At 55.1% G+C, this 16,924-nt stretch overlaps 1 protein-coding gene across 4 annotated transcripts; it reads right to left on the bottom strand.

The window, feature by feature from the left end:
* Positions 1-1,477: 1,477 nt before the first annotated feature.
* CARD19 (caspase recruitment domain family member 19) lies at positions 1,478-15,720 on the bottom strand. Of its 4 annotated transcripts, none has more exons than XM_064579983.1 (6): positions 15,524-15,720; positions 5,346-5,488; positions 3,651-3,804; positions 2,471-2,530; positions 2,216-2,287; positions 1,478-1,730 (listed from the first exon to the last, which is right to left on the bottom strand). In XM_064579983.1, exons 1-6 carry the CDS (start codon positions 15,528-15,530, stop codon positions 1,615-1,617), a joined length of 552 nt encoding a protein of 183 aa, XP_064436053.1. In that variant the 5' UTR covers positions 15,531-15,720; the 3' UTR covers positions 1,478-1,614. The 4 variants fall into 4 exon arrangements, with proteins under 4 accessions (XP_064436053.1, XP_064436055.1, XP_064436054.1 ...); XM_064579986.1 differs by having other exon boundaries at positions 1,691-1,943; XM_064579985.1 differs by lacking the exon at positions 2,216-2,287.
* Between the last annotated feature and the right edge of the window lie 1,204 nt (positions 15,721-16,924).

Genomic DNA, 16,924 nt, shown 5'->3' with positions numbered 1-16,924 from the left:
GCCAGGCGTGCCAGGGGCCGCTGCCCAGCTCTCCCGCGCCCTGGCCCTCACTTGTCCGCCTGGGCACGGGAGTGAGTGAATTCGGCCCTGAGCCGGCCGCGTGGGGGTGGGACCCCATGCCCTGGAGCTGCTTCCTCGGGCCCGTGCCCTGCCACCCCGAGAGCTGGGAGCGCTGTCATTCCTGGAGGTGGCCAGCCCTGGCATCTCCGGAAACCTCCCGTGGAAACCGAAACTCATGGTGATTCTTGGGTTGACAAATATGCTTCTGTTTCCCCAAAAGGAGGCTGTCGGGGGAGGAGCTGGCGGGGAGGCAACTGGGAGAGGGACCGCGGGCGGCCAGCCTGCTCGTGTGTCTGTGAGTGTGTGTGTGTGCGAGGAGGGCAGGTGGAAGCCCCATCTTGGCGGCTGTAATGAAAATGGCGGTGCCCGGAGGGATGCGGTGCCGTGAGCTCCTGCTTCAGGCGGGCGGCACGCACGGCCCGGCACTGGCGACTTGGTGGGCTTACAGGGCCCTCAGGACCGTGCTGCTGGATGCCACAGGAGGGGCACCAGGCCCTCTTGAACCTGCACACTTACCCTCCCGTGTCCACGAGGGAAGTTTCCACATTGGGATCCTGAGCCTGAGGCTGGCAGGTGAGACGATGAGCCAGAGGCCAGGGCCTCAGATGGCACAATGACGTTTTTCATCTCTAAAAGTTCTAGTAGGTTCTGTGGACTGCTTTACTCCCAGTCTCCGCCTGCAATCTGGGACAAGATCTTGTGCTCATTTCCGGGCCCTGACTGTAGTTGTAGCCATCAGACCCACCCCAGACCCGCTAAGCCCAGGTCCTCACCTCCCAGTGGGGAGGGGCTCCATTCCCAGGACAGGGGCTAGCAAGGCCAGGCAGGGCCCAGGACCTGGGTGTCCACTCTGGTGACTGGATGGGGACACACCATGGAAAGGGAATGAGGACAGTGGTGAAGCTTGGACCACCTCACATGCTGGGTCCCCCTTCTCCTGGCCAAGTAACCTCTGTTTCCTCTTCAGGAAAGGAGGGGTGCAGCCCCCACATGCTGGGACCACTGGGTGGAAGGAAGCGAACACACGTGGGCACTGGGGCTTCTTGGGGTATGCGGCTGGTGCCCCTGGCGTCCCAGGGCAGTGCCCCCACCCAGCCTTCCTACCTGGGCTGGGGCTGGTGGCTGGGAAGGGCCAGGGTATGGGCAGGGACGGGTGTGGGGGCACATGACACACCAAGCAGGGACGGCAGAGGGGATCGATGTGGGAGGGGCGTGCCCTGGAGGGAAGCTGTGGGAAGGGGTAGTGGAGGGAGAGCAGGGAACACGTGGCGGAGACGGTGAGGCGGGGGGTGTGTGGGGGTGGGCGCTGAGGGCAGCAGGGGCTGGGAGGGCAGCCTGAGTAGGACCTGGGCCCCAGGCTGCTTGTGGGACAGCAGGTGCCCTCAGGGTCAGAATCATCTAGAAAACACTCCTGAGAAAAAGGACAAGACTCCAACATTTAATATTGTTGAGTACCTTTGTCAGGTGAAGGTAACTTTCTTAAAAAAGTACAAATAGTGAAAAACAAGCATTTAGAAAAGAAGCGGCAGGCCCCCAGGCGGGCGGGCGGGGGCGTCAGAGCCTTCCCAGGTCGTCTGTGAGGAAGGCCAGCAGGAAGCGGCTGACGTGCCTGTCGACAATGATGGGGGAGAAGCCCAGGACACGCCGGGCCCCCGGCAGCACCTTGGGGTCTGGAAGACAAGGTGGTCTCAGAAACCGCCACCACCGTTCTCAGCCCCATGCATCACCAAGCCCCACAGCCGAGGGACATGGGGTGTCCCTGCCAAGCAGGTCTGCCCGGCGCTGCCTCCCCACGCACGGCTTCCACAGGCCCGGTGTGGCAGGAAAGGGACGGCAGCTGCCACGCTGGGCCACGGGCCTCCCGTCCATTTGTCAGGGCTGAGCTGTGGAGGGGCCAGAGGTGGGTGTCTGCTCCAGGCCACACACGGGACGGGGCTTTCTAACCCCAGAGCCCAGCTGCGCCCCGCCTCCCATCAGGGGCTGTCATTCCCTGCCCCCCCGGGGGTGGAGGGCTTGAGAACCGGGGCCCCACATTCCCTCTTCTTCCTGTGCCCTGCAAGGTGGGCCCTGCCACTGTCCCACTGTATGTGCAAGGAAACTGAGGCACAGGGAGGCCAGGGGACTCGGTGCTCGGGCCTGGCCAGGCAGCACCCACCTGGAGGGCCGCAGTAGACGAGGAGCGCCAGCCCCGCGGCCAGGCCGAGGCAGGCCAGGAAGGCCACGGGCCCTGGGGAGAAAGGGGGTACATGAGCAAGTGGCTGGCTGAGCCTGGAGGACGGGGCGCCCCAGCAAGCACCCTGGGGCCCGTGCAATGGGAAGCCAGGACCAAGCCTGACTTGGAAAGGAGCAGCCCCTGAGGCAGAGACGGAACCCTGGGGGGGGATGGGGTGGGGGTCGCGGAGGCGGTTACCCCTGTCACTGAGCTCGCGGCCCACGGTGCCTGAGTCTAGCTCTGTGCAATCTGAGTTCTCTGGAAACAAAATCACAGGGCTCGGTTAGTGGTGAGCGGGCCAGAGGAAGGGGGTTGCCCCGCCCGCAGGAAACCAAGGGCCTGCTCAGGCTTCTTCTCCCCAACCCTGGGGGCCCCCAGGCTGGGCGGAACCAGGCTGTATGGGCACCCAGCCTTCTGGGCTGGGCTTGGGGGAGTCAGCACCAGAGAGGGGACCCTGGGACCAGCCTCATGGAACCCTGAGTTTTGGGTTTCCTTCTGTCCACTTCCTGAGACCCTGAGGGCCATGGGGTGGGGGCCATTGTTCCCTGCAGATGCAGACAACAAACGCAGCATGAACACCCGCCTGTCCCAAGTCTGATGTCCACATGAGGGCAGGGAGCGTGTTCTCCCCAGAACTCCCCAACCAGCCACCTGCTGATGGCCCAAGAGCCTGGAAGGTACGTGACTCCCAGTCAGGCTGTGGGGCCCCCCAGTGGCTGGTATGATGTGCTGGTCCTGGGCCAGAGCTCAGGGCCCAGTCCTGCCGCCCGCCCTCAGGTCAGGGACACCAGCCCTGGGTCCCAGCTGAGCATCCTGGGGTGAGCGGGTGAGCCACCCTGTCCCTCAGGCCTCCAGCTTCAGATCAGAGGATTGAGGGACAGCAGCCCCTCCTCCAGGGGACCAGGGCACAGAGGCCTCAGAAATGAGCTGCCATCCCTGCCTACGCCTCCCCCATCCCCAACCCAGCAGCAGAGGGTCCCTCGGGACTCACACGTCTCCTGAGCACTCAAGCAAGACCCTCTAAGCCAAACGCACGTGCCTTGGACCAGCCATCTGTGCCCGAGTCTGTTCTACAAAAACACCCACACTGCAGGGATCCCCCCGGGCATCCTCGGTTGTGGGGGCAACCTCGGCTTCTCCATGGGGGTACAGTTGGCTCAAGCCTGGTACAGCCGTGAGCCGCCTCCAACACAAGCCTAAGGATTCCCAGGGCGCTAGGCTAGAGAGAAGGGCAGAGCCTCGCACACAAGATGCTACCTTCCGTGTAAAGACTGGCCCAAGAGAGACAGAGACAACGATCTCTGCATCTGAAACACTCCCTTCTCTCTCTGGGGGCCACTGTGCAGATGGCCTTGGGTGAGGGGCCGGGCACACTTACGCGGGCTGAGCCGGCTGGGCAGGCGACTGTGCAGTAGCTGGGCGTGGATGTACAGGGCCCGGTAGAACTCCTGGCAGTCCCGCTCGCCGCTCCGCTGCAGATGGCCCAGGAGGTCACAGAGCCGCACGCGCAGGGACGCCTTGGGGTTCCGGAACTGGGGGTGGAAGGGGTGCAAGGGAAGCTCAGGCTCAAGGGCAGGACACTCAAAGGAGGCAGCTACTGACCGCCCCAGACCACCCAGGGCCACAGCCCACCCACGCTGCGGTCACAGCACAGTCATGGTCCCTGCACTCCCTCCACTGTGGAGGCCAGACGGCATCAAGGAGGACAGTGGCGACATTATTCCAACTGTCAGAAGCCGATGGCTTGCTGTGTGACTTTGGCAAGTCACTTCCCCCACTACGACTCTGCTTCCTCAGTTGTAAAAAGGATATAATAAACAAACGGTAGGGTCGCTACAGGGAATCAGTGAGGTGATGGCGTGAGTGATAACTTCCAGTAGTTTACAGTCTACAGGAATGTGATTCAAGTTTTTAAAAACCAAGGGTTAAGGGGCGCCTGGGTGGCTCAGTCGGTTAAGCGTCTGCCTTCGGCTCAGGGTCCTGGGATCAAGCCCCACGTCGGGCTCCCTGCTCATTGGGGAGTCTGCTGCTCCCTCTGCCTGCTGCTTCCCCTGCTTTGTGCTCTCTCCCTTTCTCTCTGACAAATAAATAAAATCTTTAAAAAAAATAAAAAATAAGAACAAGCTCTTTTGATGTGTTTGATGGAGAAATTAGAAATTCTAAAGGTCAGTGAACTGGGCTCTTGCTTGGATCCCTGGAACCCAGAAGCGGTGGCCTGGTGCTGCCACCTGGTGGCAGCATACCATTCCACTTGGAACCAGAATTGAACCAGAAACTGCAAAGGCAAAGACAAGCATTCGGCAGGAGCCACGGAAACTATGAGGAACGGAATACTGTGGGTGTGTATATGCAGGAGTCTCCTTTTTTTGTATAAACGTCTGAAACTTTTCAAATTCAAATCTGTACACAATATATTAGACTTAATTACGATAGTAAGGGATAAATTTTACCCCTGCTTTTTAACTTACTGCATACGTTTATAACTTAAGCTTCTGAGCCAGTAGCAGGGCCCAGCTGGATTTCGGCTGTCCCCAGGAGAGGCCCCAAACCCCGTGGACAGCCCTGCACTAGCAGCGGGAGCTGCAGCCCCAAGAGCAGGGCTCAGTCGGCCACCCAGCTGGGGGGGAGCCCCGCACCCCGAAGCCCTGGCGCTGAGGGGGGAGCAGAGAAAGGGCAGCACACGCAAGGTGCACCACTCTCCCTTGGTTTCCCCAAATGTTTGTTCACTTTTGAACCTCTGTAAGAGGCAGGAGCAAAGCCGTGTGGAACTGGGGTGGAGCCTGGCCAGCAGCCCCGCTCCTCCCCCACTCCCCACGCCACCCCCAGGCCTGTCATGCGTGGGGGCACACTGTCCTGTCTCCTGGGGTGCTCCTGGCACCTCTGGAGGGCTGCCAGCAGGCCCCGATGACACAGGAAGAGACTGAGGCTCGCAGAACTAATGTTCTGGGCCCAACATCACTGCGAGGCGCTGGGCTTTCACCTCTGAGCTGTCCTGTCCTGCCCCCAACCCTGCTTCCTCCCAGCCCCGGGGGGAAGGGACCCACGGGAGACATGCCAGCCCCCTCCCCATTACCTTCTCTGCATCCTTGTTGCTGAGGATCTGAGGGTAGTAACGATTCAGCTGGAGGACAATCCTGTCCACCTGCTGCTCACTGAGGCTTCCCTGGCCCATTAGGAAAGGTGTGTCCTGGACCAGGCGGTCACAGTAGGTCTGCTCTGAAACGGCAGGGAGCATGGAGGGCATGAGCCGGCATGGCTGGGGTGGGGGCCGGGACAGCAGGTCCCCCACACCACACACAGCGTGGCCCCCAGGCCCCTGGAGGCTCATCGGCTGTGAGCTCCCGGACAACTGCTGACACCCCACCTGTGTGGGCTACGCACAGCCGGACCCCCCGGCAGGCTCGCTGCCGAGGACGGAGAGGTCGAGTGCGCTGTCCACGGGGAAGGGCCCAGGCGGCCTGGAGAAGGCCTGACCCTGCAGCTCCCACAGCAGCTCTCACAGGGGCAGAAGCGCAGGGCTCAGGGCGGCCATGCTGGCGTGGCCACGGACACGCCGTGCCTGCAAGGCCCCGAGAAGCCACCACTGCTGCAGAGCTCCGTGCCCCTCCCCCGCCCCCACCGCCACGGGCCGGGATGCTCTTCCCTTCGTTGCTTCTTTCAGGACCATCATTAAAGCCTCACTGTGCACCTGCTTTCCCATTAAGAATGTTCTTTAGAGGGCGCCTGGGTGGCTCAGTTGGTTGAGCGGCTGCCTTCGGCTCAGGTCATGATCCTGGAGTCCCGGGATCGAGTCCCGCATCGGGCTCCCTGCTCGGCGGGGAGCCTGCTTCTCCCTCTGACCCTCCCCCTGCTTGTGTTCCCTCTCTCGCTGTGTCTCTCTCTGTCAAATAAATAAAATCTTTTAAAAAAATAATAAAAATAGGGCGCCTGGGTGGCTCAGTTGGTTGAGCGGCCGCCTTCGGCTCAGGTCATGATCCTGGAGTCCTGGGATCGAGTCCCGCATCGGGCTCCCTGCTCAACGAGGAGCCTGCTTCTCCCTCTGACCCTCCCCTCTCTCATGTGCTCTCTCTCTCTCATTCTCTCTCTCACAAATAAATAAATAAAATCTTAAAAAAAAAAAAAAAGAATGTTCTTTAGAATGACAGGCCTCTAAAGACCAGGGGGGTTAGTGGTTGTTGGGGAGCCCAGGATCCCCAAGGGAGAGTCCTGATTCCACAGCATCAACTACCTGAACAGGTGCGCTGCCCCCCCCCCCACCTGTGGCGGCCGATGGACGGGGTTGGGCACAGCTACATAGGAGGAGACTGTTTGTATGTGATTGGAGTTAACTCGCTATCCATTCAATTAGATGGTTATGACTTTAGGATGTTATGTGTAATTCTTATGGTAACCACTAAGAAAATATCCATGGAATATAGACAAGGAAATCAAAATGTGTTACTAAAGAAAGTCAAACAAACATGAAAGAAGGCAGTAGTGGATGAAGGACAAAAATCTGTAAGACATCAGAAAACAATAGCAGAAAGGTAGAAACGAGTTATTCGGTATCAGTAATTAAAGACACAGATTGGCAAAATGGATTTGTGAGGGGCACCTGGGTGGCTCAGTTGTTAAGCGTCTGCCTTCGGCTCAGGTCATGGTCCCAGGGTCCTGGGATCGAGCCCCGCATCGGGCTCCCTGCTCGGCGGGAAACCTGCTTCTCCCTCTCCCACTCCCCACTGTGTTCCTGCTCTCACTATCTCTCACTGTCTCTCTCTGTCAAACGAATAAAATCTTTAAAAAAAAAAATGGATTTGTGATATTGTGATTTAATGTCAGAAATATATATTTGGTCTTCGTCCCAATTCCTGGCACAGAGCTCCTAAAACCCTTGGAATTTCCTAAGTGATGAGCCATGAAGGGGAAGGGTGCCTTTCGTTGCTCATAACAAGCCCCTTTCAGCCTCATCGGACTTTGTGTGAATGGGGTGGTTTTCTGAAAGCCCCTAAACAACCACAGGATGCGAGCCGGTTGCCAGTGAAGCCAAGCACATGGTTAGAGGCTTGGAGCTTTCAGTCCCACCCAACGCTGACCTCTAGGGAAGGGAGCGGGGCTGGAGGCTGAATAGACCACCAAGGGCCAGTGATTTAATTAATCGTGCCTACATTAAACAAAACAAAACAAAACAAAAAAAACCTGCCTAAAAACCCAAAAGGATGGAGTTTGAAGAGCTGCCTGGTTGCTGAGCACACAGAGGAGCTGGGAAGGTGGTCCGCTCGGCAGGGACATGGAAGCTCTGTGTCCCCTCCCACATACTTTGCCGTGTCTCCTCTGTGTGGAGGGTCACTTGTATCCTTTGAAATGTCCTCTGTAATCAATCGGCGACAGTACCGAAAATGTCTTCCCAGGTTCTGTGAGCTGCAGTGAATGACTGAACCAAAAACTGGGGTCCTGGGGCCCTCGGGGTACAGCCAGCCCATCAGCAGCACAGTGGCAGCCAGCCTGGCGACTGGCATCTGCGGTGGGGGCGCCGTACAGGACTGAGCCCCTGCCAGGTGGGGCTGGAGGCCTTCCCCAGGGAGACGGTGTCGGAGACCCACAGCTGGTGTCGGAGAGTGGCTGCGTGGAGGGGAGACCACACATCTGGCGACCAGCAGTGTCAGGGGGCCTCAGGACTATGAGTGCTGGGGCAGGAATGGAGGGGAAGCAGAGCTCTCGTCCCTCTCAGGATTAAAAAATATAATCCAACCATATGCCGTCTCCAAAAGACTCCGATCCAAAGACACAAACAGGCTGAGAGTGAGAGCAGGGGAGCAGCTGAAAGGGCGAGGGGCTCCACGAACAGAACACAAGAGACTTTGCACCACAGACGGGTACAAGAGACACAGAAGTACATCCTATGTTAATAAAAGGGTCAATTCAGCAAGAACATCAAACACACGCCTGCACCAAATATCAGAGCCCCCAAATAATAGTAAAGATCTAGTAATAATGAATAATAAGAATAGTTAGAGGCGTCAGGACCCCACTTTCATAACAGGCAGCATAGAGGGAACTGCAGGGCTGAGCTGCAGTGTAAACCAACCACAGCTCTCACGCGCACACGGACACACACGGACACATGGACACGGACAGTCCACCCAACGGAACAGGCGCATCGCGGACGCCGTGTTTCCACAAACCGAAGGTCTGCGCCAAGAGTGAGTCAGTTGGTGCCACTTTTCCATCAGCATCTGTTTGCTTCATATCTCTGTGCCACGTTTTTTTTTTTTTTTTAATTTTATTTATTTTTGAGAGAGAATTACAGAGAGGGAGAATGAGAGGGGTGAGGGTCAGAGGGAGAAGCAGACTCCCCGCCGAGCAGGGAGCCCGATGCGGGACTCGATCCCGGGACTCCAGGATCATGACCTGAGCCGAAGGCAGACGCTTAACCAACTGAGCCACCCAGGCACCCCTCTGTGCCACGTTTTGATAATTCTCACAATTTAAACTTCTCATTCTTCAAACCTTTTCATTATTAGTTGTTATGGCGACCTGTGATCAGTGATTATGACTTGCTGAAAACTCCGATGATTGGTAGGATTTTTCAGCAGTAAAGTCTTCTTAATCAGGGGACGTACACTGTTGGGCATACGCTACTGCACACTTCATAGGCCACAGTACGGCGTAAACGTAACTTTTATACGCAATGGGAAACCGAGAAATTCACTGAACTCACTTGACTGCGATATTCGTTTTTGTGCTGGAACAATTATTTACTGTCTGGAACCAAACCCACGACAGCTCTGAGGTGGGCCTGGACACATTCTTCTCAAGTGCCCACAGAAAATTCTCCAGGACAGACCGCAAAACAAGTCTGGCTACAAAACAAGTCATAATATATTTTAAAAGACTGAAATCATACAAAGGGTCTTTTCTGATCACATGGAATAAAGTCAGAAATCAGTAACGGAAGGAAAACTGGAAAATCCGCATGTGAAAGTGAAACAATGGATCAAAAGAAGAAATCACAAATGAAATGAGAAAACATCTTGAGACAACTGAAAAGAAAAATACAACACACCAAAACTTAAGGGGTCTTAGGAAAGCAGTTCGGAGGAGGACATTTAGGCTGAAATGCAAATTTTACAATAGAAGAGAGATCTCCAGTCAACAGCCTAATGTTACACCTTAAGGAAGCAGGAAGGGAAGAGCAAACTAGACAGAAAATAGCAGAAAGGAGGAAATAATAAAGATTAGAGCAAAGATAAATGCAATAGAAAATAGAAAAAAAAAAGCAAAACTTGGTTCTTTGGAAAGATCAAGAAATTGACAAACTATTAGCTAGACCACAAAGAAAAAAGACTCAAGTTACTAACATCAGAAATAAGAGTAGGGACAAGACTACCAATTACACAGAAATAAAACGGATTACAAAAGAATACTATGAAAATTTGTAAGCCAACAAATTGGACAAATGAGATGAAACGGACAAATTCCTAAAAACACACAAACCAAAACACAAATACAGAGAAAATCTGAATGGACCTCTAACTAGCAAGGAGATTAAATTAGAAATCAAAACTGTCCTAACGAACAGAAGCCCAGGAGCAGATGGCTCCACTGGCGAATTCAACCAAACATTTAAGTGGCAATACTTCTACAATTCTTCCAAAAACAGAGAGGAGGGAATACTTCCTATCGCATTCCATGAGGCCAGCATTACCCTGATACCAGAACAAGACAAGGGTACAAGACAACTACAGACCAATATCTCTTACAAATACTGATGCCAAAATCCTCAACAAAATACTAGTAAACTGAATTCAACAGCACATTAAAAGGATTATACAGCAGAAGAGCAGGATGGCTCAACATATGATCATCCATCAATGTAATACGTTACATTAATAGAATGAAGTAAAACACAGACACACATCACAATCATCTCCAATGGTGCAGAAAAGGCATTTGACAAGATTCAATACTCTTTCTTGATTAAAGAAAAAAAACCTGCAATAAATTAAGAATAGAAGAAAATTTCCTCACCATAATGAAGGTCGTATATGACAAGCCCACAATGAACATCATACTCAGTGGTGGCAGACTGAAAGCTTTTCCCCTACGACCAGAAACCAAGCAGATGCCCACCCTCACCACTCCTATTCAGTGTAGCACTGGGAGTTCTAGCCAAAACGATCAGACAAAAAAAGGAAATAAAGGGTATTCAAATGAAAAGGAGGAAGTAATATTATCTCTGTTTTGCAGATGACATGATTTTATATATAGAAAACCCTAAAGGTCAAAATTAATCAATAAATTCAGCAAAGCTGCAAGATATAAAATCAATACATAAAAATCAGTTGCATCTCTATACACTGACAACGAACAACCCAAAAAGGAAAATGAGAAAACAATTCTATTTACAACAGCATCAAAAAGAATAAAATACTTAGGGATAAATTTAACCAAGGAGGTGAAAGAAAGACCAGTACACCGAAAACTCAAAACATCGCTGAAAGAAATTTAAAAAGATACAAATAAACGGAAATATACCCTCTGTTCATGGATTGGAAGTTAATGTTGTGAAAATGACAATACTCCCAAAGTAATCTACTGAGTCAATGCAATTCCTATCCAAATTCCAATGATGTTTCTTGTTTTTCATCCTAAAAGGGGCCTTTATAGCCAAAACCATCCTGAAAAAGAAGAACAAAGTTGGAAGACTCACGCTTGTTTCAGCACTACAATGCACAATGATCAAAACAGTGTGATACTGGGCACAAGGAGAGACATACAGACCAATGGAATAAAACAGAGTCCAAAAGGAAACCCTATTTTGAGTGTGTTGCCGGGGGGGGGGGGGGGGCGGTGTTGCGGAGACAAGACAACTCACAGGATGGGAGAAAATATTTGCAAAGCATATATCAGAAAAAGGACAATATCCAGAATATAAAGAACTCCTATCATTCCATAACAACAATAACAACAAAACATAAATAACGCAATTCAAAAATGGGCAAAGGACTTGACTAGGCACATCTTCAAAGAGGACATAAAAGGACTACTGAGCACATGCGAAGATGCTCACAGTCACTCATCCTGAGGCAAACGCAGATAAAACCACAATGAGAAAGCACTTCACACACACAGTTCTGTATGAACAGGACTGGGGGGCTGTAACATGGGACAGCCATTCTGTAGAACAGGAAAGTCAAACACAGACTTACCCCATGACCCAGCAATCCCACTCCTGTGCACACGTTCCATCCAAGGAACTGAAACCAGAGACTCACACACCTGCACACCAATGTTCATAGCAGCATTATTCACAGTAGCCAAAAGTAGAAACAACCCAAGAGTCCAGGTACAGAGGAACGGATAAATGAAATGTGGTAAATGCATACAGTGGAATATTACACAGGCATAAAAGGGAATGAACCTCTAAGACGTGGATGCCACAACCTAGGTGAACCCTGAAAACATGCTACATGAAATAAAGACACAAAAGGACAAACATTACATGATTTCCACTTATATGAAATATACAGAATGGCAAACTCTCGAGACAGAAAATAGAACAGTGATCACCAGAAGCCGGGGGCAGGGCAGGAAGGAGTCACCGTGTAACAGGGACAGAGCTTCCCCTTGGGGTGATGAAGTTCTGGGAGCACAGAGTACTGATGGCTTCACAACACTGTGCATGCATGTAATGCCACTGAAATGGGTAATATGGTAAATTTTATCTTCTGTATATTTTAACACACACACACAAAGGTGAATGCATAATTGAGCAGTGGTTCTGTTTAATCAGTTTTATAATGAAATATAATTCAGGGATAAGAAGAAAAGAACCGTGGAGTCACAAAAAGGCAAGGAGAGAACTTAAATGCATATTGCTAAGTAAAAGATGCCAGTCTGCAAAGGCAACATACTAACTATATGCTATTCCAGAAAGTGCAAAACTATGGAGATGGTAGAAAGCTCGGAGGTTACCAGGGCTGAGGCAGGAGCACGGGACGAATGGGCAGAGCCCAGGGGATTCTCAGGGCAGTGAAACTACTCTGTGTGATAGTGTAGTGGAGGATATAGGACTCTATGCACTTTTCAAAAGTCATAGAATGGGTAACACAGGAGTGAACTAGAATGTAAACTATGGGCTTTAGTTAGTAACAATGTATTAATATTGTTCATCAGGTGTAACCACAGTAATGCAAGATAATAAAGGAAACTGGGTTAGGGGAGGAGTATGGGACTCTCTATACTATCTGCTCAATTTTCTGTAAACTAAAAATCCTCTAAAAACATATTAATTAAAGAGAAATCCTACTTGGAAATTCCATTGTTAAATTTTAAAGAAAAAAATGGAAGGTACAGAAAGCAGATGAATCCCTGGGTCCAGTGGGGTTACCTGGGAAGGAGCATGAACGAACTTTCCGGAGTGACAGAAATGTTTGACTTCATTGGGCCTGGGCTGATATTGCCATGGATGTATACATTTGTCAAAATTTATAAAATTATTCATTAAAAATAAGTGCACTTGTTGTGAGTAAATAATCTCAATAAAGTTGATTTTTAAAAACGGGGTCATCGGGGCGCCTGGGTGGCTCAGTCGTTAAGCGTCTGCCTTCAGCTCAGGTCATGATCCCAGGGTCCTGGGATCGAGCCCCACATCAGCTCCCTGCTCGGCGGGAAGCCTGCTTCTCCCTCTCCCACTCCCCCTGCTTGTGTTCCCTCTCTTGCTGTGTCTCTCTCTGTCAAATAAATAAATAAAATCTAAAATAAATAAATAAATACATAAATAAATAAAAATAAAAACGGGGTCATCATGTGGGAACAAGTAGGGTCTTCTCCCTGATTTCCGCCATGGGCCGACTCAACAGACCATGTCTTCCTCATCTCTCTCTCCCATTGCCACCTCGTCCTGGCTGGTCTTTGCCTCTCAAAAATATGAATTTCTAACCTCTGAATCCTTCCAGGCCCTGAAAGTCTACCTGGAAGATGGACTCATCAGTAGTCCCACTGTGGTGAGGGACACTGAGGCATGGCAAAGAGATACAGTACCTGCCTAAGACCACAGCCAGCTAGGGCCTGAAGATGGTGGTTGGACCCACACATGGTTTTGTGGAGCCACTTGACATCCGGACTTCCCACTTGTCTAATTATTACACTCGTTAACCTACAATTAGCTGCATCAAGTCTGTTCCTGGCCTGGCCCCAGGCTGTTCCGCACAGGGCTGCCTCTGCAGTGAGTGCACAGGGCAGGCACACAGTAGGCGCTCACTAAAGAGTCCTGGAATGAATGCATGTAGGTCCAAGGCCCACGCCCAGGGCCACCCGTGGACTGCGGCCAGCACACTGTAGCGGCTTCCCCTGCTGCAGCCACCAGCGAGCTGGAGTCTTATGCAGCAAGCATGAGTCACCTGGCACGGTGGCACAGCCTGGGGCTGAAGGTTTCTGGTGGCTGGAAGCTGTGCACGCAAACCACACCCAGGAATGAAAAAGCGCAGGAAAGGAAATGACTTTGCTCCCAGGTCCTGACTGATAGTCCCAGACAGTTTTTACAGGACAGAGGGGAATGCTCTGCCACGCTAGCTTCTTTTGCCAAGCCCCACCTCCCCCCCCTTCTTGCCCAGCTGGTGCCAAGACCACAGACCCCCAACCCCTTACCACCCCCCCGGCACTCAAGGCCCGATGGGAGCTGCCCCACCTGTCCTCACCCAGGCCCCTGAGCCATCCTGCAGAGCAGCCCCAATGGCACCATACTGCCTGGGACCCCTTCCCAAGGATGAGAACAGCTGTCCTGTGGGTCCTCCCCAGCTAAGTGGTGTTCAGCTCACTGTCCTCCCCTGAAGAGGCCTTGCTGAGTACCCCTGGCTCCTGTCCCTCCCAGAATCCCCTCCTGTTTCGGGGCCAGACCTGGCCTCGGGTGCGGAGCTGAGAGGGCTCACTGCCCAGCACACCACAAGGCAGGGCCCGGTTCCACAGCAATAGGAAAGCTGTAGTGACACCTGGCCAGCACTGGGCAGACACATTGGGTCCAAATGCGCATCTTGCAACTTGTCATGGAGACCCCAGAACCGGCATAAGGCAGGCGCCCGGTCAGTGCACAGGGACAGTGCGCCAGGGACCTCGTGCCTGCAGCCTTGCAAAACTGTCCATTTGACCCTCCCGGGCCTGCGCTCTCTGGGCCTCAGTTCCCCATCCCAAGAGTGAAGGGCTGTGACTGGCGGGATCTCTGGAGGCTGGGCACTCAGACTTGGCTGTGAGAAAGGGGCAGGTGGGGAGGCTCCCCCAGGACCTTGAGGGGGCCTGGGCAGGACGCAGGCCGAGTTCTGCCCCTGCCACTGACCATCCGGGCCGCTGGGGCTTGGCACCCGTCCAACCTGAGCCTTCATTTTCTCCTCCGCACAGAGAGGATACCCTACAGCGATTCTGATGGGAGGCCCCTGACTCGGGGCCAAGCCCACAGTAGGCGCTGGTAAATAGCAGCCACAAATAAAAGGGTTCAGGAAGATGACAGGGGCAGGGGAGGCAGCTAGGCTCTCTTCTGACCTAGGCTGGGGCACTGTGGTCCCAGAAGACACTAGGTTCCAGCCCCTGAAATCCTACTTGTGTGACTCCAGTGAGCACGGGGGAGGGAACAGGGACTTGTGGGCCAGCCCTTGAGGTGGAAGAGCGGGGCGTTGGGAACGCGATGTGCGGGAACAACAGCACCCCCCGATCACGCTGTCATGGGGTCCGTGCCAAGCCATCACCATCACCGGGTGTCTCCCCCCGTGGAAGATGCACAGAGCAAGGTGGCCCTGCTCAGCTGGACCGGCACGGAGTGGGTTCTCCAGTCCAAACAGGCTCCGGGGGCATGGCAGGGGGCCCCATCCTGGGAAAATAAGCTGGAGGGGGTAGGGGCGCCCGGGGGACTGAGTCTGTCCCCGGCCCCCCGGGGCCTGTCCCGGGGCACAGCAGAGTCCCACCGGAACGCGGTCCTCTGGGCGTCACGTGGCTGAGGCTGGGGGACTGCGGCTCCTCGCAGAGCGCAGGGGCATCTGTCCGTCCACCTCCCCGCCCACAGGCGCGCTCCAGCCCCGGCCCCGCGGGCCTCCCAGGCCGCGACCACGGCCCCCGGCCTGTCGTCCGCCCGCCGACCGGGAGGCGGTCACGGACCAAGGTCACTCAGCCGCGGCCGCGAGCAGCTGCGGCCGGGGCAACATCGGGGCACCGGGCCCCGGGCCCCCCGCGGCCGCGCGCCCGGCCCGGGAGGGCAGGCAGGACCCCCGCCCGGCCCGCGCTCACCTGTCATGGCGGCGGCACGGCGCGCGCCCGGCCGGGCCCGGCCCGTCCCCCCGTCGCCGTCCACCCGGCAGGCTGCCGGTCCGCCGCCGCCCGACTCGGCTCGCCCCGCCCCTTCCCGGTAGGCCCCGCCCCCTCGGCAGGCCTCGCTGCGGCGTCGGCGGCTTCCCCGCGGCAGCCCCAACGCGCCCTCTCTGAGCCCGCCCTGTCCCGTTGTGCTCCGCCCCCAGCGTCGGCGGCGTCGCCCCACGAGCCCTAAGCCCCGCCCCCTCGAGCCCCGCCTCCTCCGGCGGCGGCTACGGCGTCGTCAGGAGTCACTGCCCCCACCCCTCCCTGCGACCCGCCCATCCCGGGAGCTCCTGGCGCCTCTCCGCCGCTGCCCGGGCTCCAAGCCCCGCCCTCACTGAGCCCCACCCTCGCTGACGTCTGTTACGACCCTGCGATAGTCCTGAGCCACGCCCCTCGCTGGGCCCCGCCCCCGCCTGCTACGGGGCCTTCTGGAATCTCGAGCCTTGCTCGCACCAGCGTAGGGTACTCGGTTCTCGTTAAGTCCTTAGCTCCGCCCCCCACTGAGTCCCGCCCGGCGCTCCTTTCCAGGGCTCTAAACCCCGCCCTAACTATAGCCCCGCCCCTTCCGGCGACGGCTAGGGCGCAGCCACAGCCCTGAGCCCCGCCCCCAGCCCTGGCGCACCCTCCGCGATAGCCAACGCCCACCTCCTGGCCCCGCCCATAGAGGCCGCGCCCCGCGATGGCTCCGCCCACGCCGGCCCCGCCCCACACTTGTTCCTCTGGTGAGCAGGTGGCTCAGCGCGGCTGGCCACAGTCTGCGGCCCCGCCCCGCACCACAGTGACCCACTCCCGAATGAGGAAACTGAGGCTCTGAGAGAGTAAGTGACTTACCCAAGGTCACGCAGGTCAGGCTGTAGCAGGTACAGGGGAGAAGCCAGACCTAACCGTGTCACCTGAGTGGAGCAAGCCTCTGTTGAGGACACCAGCCTGGCAGTGACCCTGACTAGGAGGTCTTTGCCTTGCCTAAGCTCAGTTTCCCTAGCTGTAAAATGGGTGACCTCAGGCGGCTCTCTCCTCCTCGCTCAGGAAGCCGCAGCCCCACGGGGACTGAGCTCTGCTCCCAGCTACGAGATGGAGAGCTGGCTGGGAAGGAACGCGGGGCCTTCACAAGCGGACAGGGTTTGGGTCTTACCTGGGGCCCTCTCTCGCTGTGCTGGCCTTCCCACATTCGCGGCTCTAATCTGCCATGAGGGGCCTGACCCAGAGTTCCCGTCACCGACCCCTCCCCAAGGCCCACGCATCCCCCTGCCTGTGCCTCAGCTGTCCCCTGTAAAACAGGGCCAGGACTGCCCATCACGGGTGGGTGTACTGGGGGTAGCCAGGGAATGGATTGGA

This window comes from Mirounga angustirostris, unplaced genomic scaffold (genome assembly GCF_029215605.1).
Source record: "Mirounga angustirostris isolate CCGP_5_RB_7025 unplaced genomic scaffold, mMirAng1.0.hap1 SCAF_15, whole genome shotgun sequence".
NCBI lineage: Eukaryota > Metazoa > Chordata > Mammalia > Carnivora > Phocidae > Mirounga > Mirounga angustirostris.
Note: the sequence above shows the minus strand (reverse complement) of the source record. Positions and strands in the feature narration are given on the sequence as shown.